The sequence below is a fragment of the Lactuca serriola genome, chromosome 7 (assembly GCF_051521515.1).
Source record: "Lactuca serriola cultivar US96UC23 chromosome 7, Lser_US96UC23_V15, whole genome shotgun sequence".
In the NCBI taxonomy this organism is placed as follows: domain Eukaryota; kingdom Viridiplantae; phylum Streptophyta; class Magnoliopsida; order Asterales; family Asteraceae; genus Lactuca; species Lactuca serriola.
In genome coordinates this window covers 195,439,302-195,448,281 of record NC_136414.1, presented here as the reverse complement: position 1 = coordinate 195,448,281, position 8,980 = coordinate 195,439,302, and the positions used below count along the sequence as shown (strand labels likewise).

The window sequence follows — 8,980 nt, the reverse complement described above, 5'->3', positions numbered from 1 at the left end:
TCCTTTTTCTGACGCTCGAACTTGCCGAGTACCCAGATGGACTCGCCGAGTACCACCATGGGACTCGCCGAGTTCATCAGCCAGAGGACAAAAAAATGATTTTTTTTCAGCAACAAACAGGCAATCAAAGTATGAATTCAATAGAAACCAATCTAGGCTCTGATACCACTGATGGGTTTTAGCCATATGAACATTCCTATGTGCACATGCAACCCTAATGCTTGGATCTAGGTTTCTCTAATTGAACATACATTGAATCCAAGACTTCTAATGGCTAATATACAATAGCAACAATATGAAATCAGAGATTAGAAGTTTACCTTGAATCACTTGCTTGATCTTCTCGTTATCCTTGAGGCTTTAGAGTCACAATTGTCACTCCTCTAATGGCTTACAAACACCAACTAGCAAGAAGATGATTTAGGAGAGAGGAGGGAAGAGAAATTCGGCCAGGGTTTCTTTTCTAAGCACAAGTCACAAAATCTCTTAGCCCTTGGGGTCTATTTATACTTGTAAGGCTCCTAGGGTTTCACCCTTAAACCCTAATTGGATAACTTAAGCCCTAAGCAATCCAAATCATTTCCATGATAAGCCTTGGACGATTTTATGGCTATCCTTAGCCCTAGAAATCGTCCACCCCTTATCCGTAAAGGATATATAGCCCAAAGTGCAACTATCAAACAATTGACAGTTTATACCCCTTTATTTAATTAATCTCTTTAAGTCACCAAATTAATTCCTAATTAATTTATGAATTATATTAATCAAATAATAATATTATTATTCCTTATATTATTCTCATAATATATTAATAATATTTCTTCTCTCATTATAAATCATCCTGTCAAGTTGCTATGGTGAAGGCAACCCAAAAGGACCATGCACAACCGGGTCAAATACTTGCCTAATATAGTTGCAGCCTTAGACATTATTCCAACAATAACCACATATAACATGATGACCTTCCGGTCCATAACATACTGCTCTTATCGTAACATAACACATACAACTCTCATAACATCTAACAGCATATATCTCATACTCTTCATAGCACATAAGACCTTCCGGTCACACATATACCATCCTAACTATCAGGAGACCGACCTTAACTAGGTACCTAACGTATACCATCCTAACTACCAGGATGCAAACATAGCAAAGCAATAATCATAACAACAATACCCGGATTTCCATCCGATAGAGGGTCGGCCTTGGTGTCGTAGACCCTGTCAGTATAGTGAGTATAACTCACTTGCAACTGCCGACTTGAAGAAATAAGATCACGTTACTCCGACCACCAGTACGAGCTCCACTACTGAACATTACCAATTAACCAAAACCAATAAGCACCAATAATTAGCAAAATACCCTTGGAAGTCAAACTGGTCAACCCTTGGTCCAAGTCAAAGTCCTTAGTCAAAGTCAACCTTCCTGGTTGACCCTACTCGCCAAGTCAACTCGTTGACTCGTCGAGTTCCTATGCTCAGAAACTCCCCATGCCATGACTCAACTCGCCGAATCACCCCAAGACTCATCGAGTCCAACAATATTCGAGCCCCAACCTGCTCAACTCACCGAGTCATCCATCGACTCACCGATTAACTGCTCAACCAGAAAAGGCTAGGGTTCGACGACCAGACTCGCCGAGTTGTTCTTCCAACTCGCCGAGTCCACACGGGACTAATCGGACCAAACCCAATCCAACTCGCCGATTCTTCTCCCAGACTAGCCGAGTCCACACGGGTTATTCTATAATCTAAAAATACAGAGCTTCTCCTTTGCTCCAAACACTAGATCAGGGTTCCCATGGTTCATTAGCAACATAAAGTTGCTATCGTTACGTGCTTCCATGACCCATTCACCAAAAACCAAGCTAAAATGGAACTTAACTCATTAGGTTTGGCTTTTGCATAGCTAAACAAAGGGCTTTCTTTACATAGAATCCATATAGAACTCAGATCTGGAGTTTCAACTCCAGATCTAGCTCATGCATCAAGATCTCATCATAAATTCCTCCAAACAAACCCTAAAGCTCCATGAAAGGTGGATCTAGAAGAAATAAAGCCAAGATGACGGATCCTTACCTCGAAACAACCTCCAACTGAAGAGTAAACCAAATCTCCTCAAGCCTCCTTGATCCAAGCTTCTTAATCTTCAAGACTTCCTTCCTAAATCCACTTATCAAGCTCCAAAATGCTCCAAAGGCTCTCACTTATGATTTTAGGGCAGTTGATTCTCAGGCGAGTAATAAGGGGCCGAAATGGGGCTTAAGGCTCCTTAAATAGGGTGCAAACCCTAGGAATTAGGGTTTCTCATTTCAACACGGACTCGTCGAGTCCAGCCTCCGACTCGGCGAGTCCGATCACTTAACATGTGTCCGACACACGCTTAGACTCGACGAGTTGCAGCTCCTACTCGCCGAGTTCCTCTTTTCCAAACTTACACTTTGCCCCCCCGAACTCTTGATTCTGACTTGGGATGTTACAATTATATTAAAAACCTATTTATTCGAGATGTCAAGTTCTTTCTAATTTGAAATTGACAGGGGAATTTGATAACCATTCATTTTCACAACCTATGTGATTTAAATGGCACCTCTATTCATATCTCATGTCCCTACACATCCGAACAAAATGATAAATTTGAGCAGATGTTACGAACCATAAAAAATACCTACCACGCCCTTTTATTTAGCTTTTATCTATAAAAAAAAAAACTTTGAATCCAAAAAGCTACTTCAATAGCTTTTGCGGCCTTTTAGCTTTTAACTTATTTATGTATTTAAAAATTAAAAACTACTTTTATGAAACACTTCTGCATAAATAAAACGGCTTCCAGTTTCTAACTTCCAACTACCCGTTACCAACTAGTTTTTCTAAACATGTCGTAAGACTGGTTTAATATATTTTTGGGCTTTCAAGTGTAATTTTTATAATGTTAATTTTGAAAACAATCACGTAAAATGAAATCAGGGTTGTTTAAGATCCACTAAAGACATGTAATTGTCAAGCAACATGCATGATAACAATTTTTAATTTGATGATCTTTTTAAGTTGATTGTTTGCATACTCTTGCATTAATAAAGAATCAAGAAACAAAGTTAGATACCACTGAAGCTTTGCAAAAGTTTAATATTATTTCAAGAAATGCTCTTACTTCATGGGAAAATATTTTTTTATTACTTATACGGTTACCATTTAACGAAATTTACATAGTAAACAAATCATTGACAAATAAGGGAAATAATATAAAGAATAACTACCAAAAGTCTTTGGCCTATCGGTATCAGAAGTTGACAGATAGGTTCCCTTCAACCAAATGTTGAGGGTTTTACTCCCGTTGTGGACAAAATGTATAGATTTAGAAGTAAAGTGGAAAGTGTATACATATTTAATAACTTTATATGAAAAAAAATCAAGAGTCAAGAATATAACATACTTAATTTCATAGTATTGAACTAAAACTAGTAGAGGTTATTTGGTTTGAACCAAAGAAACCAAAAACCTTATCAAACCGAAATCGAATTCAGACCAAATCAATTTTCAAATTCAATGTTTGGTTTGGTTTCTGACCACACTAAATTATGAATTTGGTTTATAGTTTGAGTCGTGTCCGATGGAGTTCGGAATCAAACTAAATTACCGAATTCAATTAATTAATTTTTTTATTAGTTAGATGTCATATTTTTTATACTTTAAAAATTAAATAGAAAAACTGAAAACATATTATGATATTTCATGGACACGTCGACTTCAAATTCTAAATCCCAAAACTTTCCCCATTTAACCTTTTGTTCTCATATTCTTATATGTTTAGTTGGACTTTATATTTGAAAATTTAGATTTTATATTTGGAAAATTTAAACTTTGGATTTTATTTTTAACCTTAAAATTTGATTTCATGAGTTCTCAAATCAAACCAAACCGAATTGTAATTCGGTTTTCAGTTTGGTCTTAGTTGCTATGAATTTGGTTTGTTTTGGTTTTTTGTGACACAAATTTTCAAACAAAAGAAACCAAACCAAAGAAACATAAAAAATCATAAACCGAACTATTCCTCACCCCTACGGGCCCTATCTAATATTTCTCACCCCTACGGGCCCTACCTAAAACAAATTTACAAAACTTGTCTACACTCGAGAAAGATATATTGTCTTATTATATGTATATTTCAACATAACATTTTTTTTTTATATCAGCTTCGAGGAAATAGGTTTAAGGGCATACTTGATGGTGATGTAATTGTCAGTTTTGGGGAAAAAAATACCCTTTCTGAAAATATGGCATTTTTAGTGTTTGAAATGAAAATCTTTTGCGTATTTTGAAGAAAAAAAAACAGGCTTCACGATCATGATAAATAGATGGTGGACCATTTGTATTACTTCACAGAGAATTCACGAAACAATAATGTTAAAGCTTCAAACGATTTGATTTAAATCACTTCCCATATTTAATGAATTTCGTGTTCATAAACGAAATCACTTTTGTCAAATACGTTAACTCATGAATTCATGAGACTTCCTCACGAATATGGCGATCATTTTATGCTAGAATTGAAAAAGATGGTTGTCTTCTAACATTACATAATTAATCGAATTGGAACCCGTATGGAATTACTCACATTACAAAATATGTTTCTCATGTCACAAAGCTTTCCACCCAATAAAATCCAAACAACAAAATCTTTTTTATTGCTCAAAAATATTCCGTTGATGTTTTTTGTTTGCTTCATTCCATATCAATATCTTTTCGTTCCCAACAACTACAACATTTTCAACGTAATCTAAAGATTACAAACTTGAATTTCACAATCTGCTAAATGCATCGTACCCATGAAGCTTATTGTGCCAAAACAATATTTACCCAAATCAAAAAGAAAACATCGGGTACTTCCTCTTCACCTAAAATCGAGTGGCACCCTCTCACCATCAAACTCACGGGTTTTCTCTTCAAGTATGGTTATAAAGAAAGATAATGTTTTTCTTTCTAAAGATTTACACCTTTTTGACATCATCATCATCAGAAAGATGCACTCCAAAGAGCATCCTCCCCTTCCCCACACCGCTTGTGAACCTCCTTTATCCTATCAGCCGACCTGCAAATCCCACTGCAACTCCAGTCGAAAGACGCCACACATATGTTCCCTGCTTGAGCCTTCCACTCACAATCTACACTCACAAGAAACAAAACATTCATATTGTGAAATACGTTGAGTCGTTGATTTTCTCTTCAAAAGAGTCAGATAGCAGACTCCAACATATATAGAGTCAGATGAGACTGTGTCTAGCTGATGTGGGATACTGACACGGATAATCAACATATATACAATAAAATTACCTGGTGGGGTCCCGCAACATAGCCTTCTATCATCGATGTGCTCCACGTCTAGTCCAATGAACCATGATCCTAGAGATACGTCCTCATTCACGTATTTGTGTAGTACGTTCCTAAAAAATTCAAAAGTTAGATACCAAAAAAGGTGAATTTTGTCCTACCGACATCAGTCCAGTCATACCAGAGACACAGTACAACATGTTCTGTCATGTCATGTTTTGTATAACGAATGGGGATAATTGATACTACTTACTGGTTTATTGAGATGTAAGTGGCTAAATCTTTTGATATGGCGTAGAGTTGTCCAGTGGCATGTCGGAAATACTTGTTTCCTTCCTCACCAAATTTCCAGTGCTCAGGCTCGTGATATCTCACTCCTCTTTAAGAAAAAAAAAGTCAATGCTCAAACCCACGATAGTCAACATTCAAACTAACACAGAAAAAGCTTTGGCTTACTTGTGAGCAAGCACAGGGCCAGATTTCATGCATCCAATGTACACTCGTGGATTCAACCGATGCTTAGCTAAGGTTGCTCCAAGTGTAGCTGTAATCACAACCACAAACTTGTGACAAGAGGAAAAAAAAAACTCACAAAATATTTTTTTTAAAAAAGGAAAAGGTCGTATTATAACTTTACCTATATTTACATGCACGTCGTCATCAACCTTGACATAGAAATCGGCATCCCACAAAGCAACAGCGGTTGTAAAATATGTTTTTGTTTTGGCAGATAATTCAAGGTACCCCTCAATATGCTCCTGCTCACATCCATTTATATCAGTATTGGTGTGTAATTAATCAGTCTCTAATACTTTAATTAGTTACTTAGTTACAGATGCCTAATTTTTTTTTTTGTAGTGGAGAAGTAATTTTATTTTACCAGCCTCAAGAAATCCCCATGCTTTCTATCTTCGGCTTCAATAGCTCTATCAAGAATACCACCCGATGTAGCACTGGAAAACAACATCAAACATCAATACGATACATGTTTTAGTGCATAGCTATAAAATAGCAAAATAGTTGCTGCATACCCATGGCCTATAACAAATCGCATAACAATACCCTTTTCTTCCTCTAGTTTCCTAAGTTTATCACCTGGAGTTTATAAAACAAAAAAAAGATTCAAGATTCAAGATTCAAAAAGAAAAAAGATTGTTTAGATTAGATAAAAAGCACGGAAGCATGAACAACCTTGAGGCATCCAAGTAGCACGAACAGAATCCCTTCTCTTTCGGCTGCTAAAAGCTGTATTAATGCCTATAACCATTAGATATTTTCTTTTCTTAATGGGCTCAGGTAACATTAAATCATCAGATATAGGGGATCCTGTAAGTATAGAATCTTGCATTGCTCTTGCAGCTGCTAGTTCCATCTCTAAGCTTGAAATTGTTTTATCTAGTGTTCTGCAACAAGAAAAAAAAATCAGCAAAGTCAAACATGTTTTTTGTCGAAAGGATATGGATAAGGAAGCTTACTGGACTGCATTATGTGTTTTTGAAACTTCACGGATTATATCTTTGGAATCCCTCCTAACGTCCTTCTAATGAGAGCATAAAAAAGGAGAATGTGATGAATGAGATGAATGAGATAAATAAAAATGAAACTAAATAGATGTTTTTTTACTCACTAGTCTTGTGTCACAACCATCTGCAAGGACTTTAATTTGTTCATCTTCAGTTCCAGTTGGTCTTGATAGCTCTTTAGCTTCAGGCTCGATCCACAATCTAACACCATAAACAATTAATCTCATTAATCTCGTTCCTTTGGTAAATTATGTGTTTCCGGATCTTGTTGATCTAGTTCGTGTGTAAGGATAAAGAAGCTGTAAGCAATACTGAATTCTAAACCCATATCAAGATCAGCAAAAGTTGCAAGATTCAAGAATTTGTAGGCAAGAAATGATTGCTAAATCCGTCCATTAAGATCACTAAATTTTAAAAGGAATCACGAATTTAAAGAAACCATTTTCATAATCATTTGACGCACATTTCAAAGATTATCAAAAAGCAAGATATGAGGACTCAATGATTCCAATATAAACCCTCCATTAAGTGGTGTGTGGGGTCAGTAAAAGAAAGAGAAGAAAACCTGTCCGTAAAGAGCATTCCGGCGAAGAAGCAACCGGCACACAAGAATAGGGTCAACTGTCTTGACATCAAACTTCTTGAATGCGACTCTCCACCACCTCTGTTCTTCCAAGACATTATCGTAAACTTAACTCTTGCAACACCGATAAATCAAGCAACTAATCTAAGCTCAAATCAATCAAAAATAGATAATCAGATCGAGGAACAGTGTTATTGACTTCAAACTTCAATCAGCAGGTCAATTGACGGGAGGAAGCCCTAGATCAAATGATTCTGTGGACTGAACACTGGAGTTTGGTTGAATTTAGTGCTCCTTGTGGTTTGAGGAATCAAGAAGATTGGGATTTTGAGATGGAGAGGGTGCGATTGGTACAGTTTCTTGGTGTCTGATACTGTCGATGCGATGCGTGGCTTCAAATTTGGGGAAGGATGGTTGAAAGCAGATGGTGGTGCGGTGGAAAATAGACATTATTTAAGGGGAGTAGACCCACCCACACCAACAGAAAGTGAAACTGCAAATGCTGCTGTCTTGTGAAATTTCTAGTCTTTATATTTTTGCCGCTAATACAGAAATTAAATGTTAAATATATTTATATATTATTATTATTATTATTATAAGATTATTACAATATAAATTACAAATCATTCTTACTTTATTTACTATTGATAAAAAAAATTGTGAAATAATAATAACTTATAATTAAAAAGTTTAGCTGAGCAGCTCATTAGTATTTTGTTTATTATTGATAAAAAAAATTGTGAAATAATAATAATTTATAATTAAAGGTTTAACGGTTCAACTTGTTGTCTGTTTGCCTTGTTACTCGTTGTACGGTGATAACTAAGTTATAATCAACTTTTTGAAATTCAAATCGAATTTGAAGTAATAATACGAAAATAACATAATTCAGTAACATGTTTTAAATTAATGTTATAAACTAACGTAAAATTATAATACTAGTTGTATTTAATAGACTGATATACAATTTTTTGTATTATCATTACATCATTGAGATGGATTTTAACGGATAAACTAATACCAAAACCAATATAACACATTTTGTTTAGTTATATTGTGGTAGTGACAAAGTTATTATATTGAAATTCTCAATGTTTTCGGGAAAAGCCTTTATTGACTTATTGCTATTTGGAAAAAATAAATGTATGAATTAGCTTTTGTGATGGTGAAAAACTAAAAAATCAATAAATTAGTTTTAAAAATTGTTTGACTTAGTTTTTGAGGGGTAAAATGATCACCAAATAGCTAAAAACCAATAAAGTACCAAAAAACCAAGATTTTGCAGCTTTATGAAACTCTTATTTTGCCTAGCTAAAAAGTCATTTGAAAAGCCCTTTTAAACAACTCAAAAACTTTTTTTAGCTTATTGGTTTTTCTAAAAACAAATATGCTAATAACTGAATTTGAGAAGTACTCTTAAACACCGATTAAGTTTGTTTGCTTATGTCTACCTACCTAATTATTGTAAGGTTGAATGTATTCGCGTTGCTAAATAACTTATTCTCTTAGTAATTCTCATAGCATACGATATTCGCACAATA

General features: G+C 35.1%; 1 protein-coding gene across 2 annotated transcripts; it reads right to left on the bottom strand.

Annotated features, from left to right (window-relative positions):
- Nucleotides 1–4,662: 4,662 nt before the first annotated feature.
- LOC145061579 (putative beta-1,3-galactosyltransferase 2) lies at nt 4,663–7,931 on the bottom strand. Of its 2 annotated transcripts, none has more exons than XM_079009107.1 (11): nt 7,422–7,931; nt 6,961–7,057; nt 6,809–6,873; nt 6,525–6,736; nt 6,365–6,428; nt 6,214–6,286; nt 5,971–6,091; nt 5,790–5,877; nt 5,587–5,712; nt 5,337–5,446; nt 4,663–5,167 (listed from the first exon to the last, which is right to left on the bottom strand). In XM_079009107.1, the coding sequence occupies exons 1-11, from the start codon at nt 7,535–7,537 to the stop codon at nt 5,019–5,021; spliced, it is 1,221 nt and encodes a 406-aa protein (XP_078865233.1). In that variant the 5' UTR covers nt 7,538–7,931; the 3' UTR covers nt 4,663–5,018. The 2 variants fall into 2 exon arrangements, with proteins under 2 accessions (XP_078865233.1, XP_078865234.1); XM_079009108.1 differs by having other exon boundaries at nt 6,809–6,870.
- Nucleotides 7,932–8,980: the final 1,049 nt, after the last annotated feature.

Excerpts from the sequence above, each read along its gene's own strand:
- LOC145061579 (XM_079009107.1), bottom strand. The coding sequence starts at position 7,537 with ATGTCTTGGAAGAACAGAGGTGGTGGAGAGTCGCATTCAAGAAGTTTG. Across the intron at positions 7,058-7,421 it reads GGAATGCTCTTTACGGACAG|ATTGTGGATCGAGCCTGAAG; the intron begins GTTTTCTTCTCT and ends TTATGGTGTTAG. Across the intron at positions 5,713-5,789 it reads GGCCCTGTGCTTGCTCACAA|AGGAGTGAGATATCACGAGC; the intron begins GTAAGCCAAAGC and ends TTTTTCTTAAAG.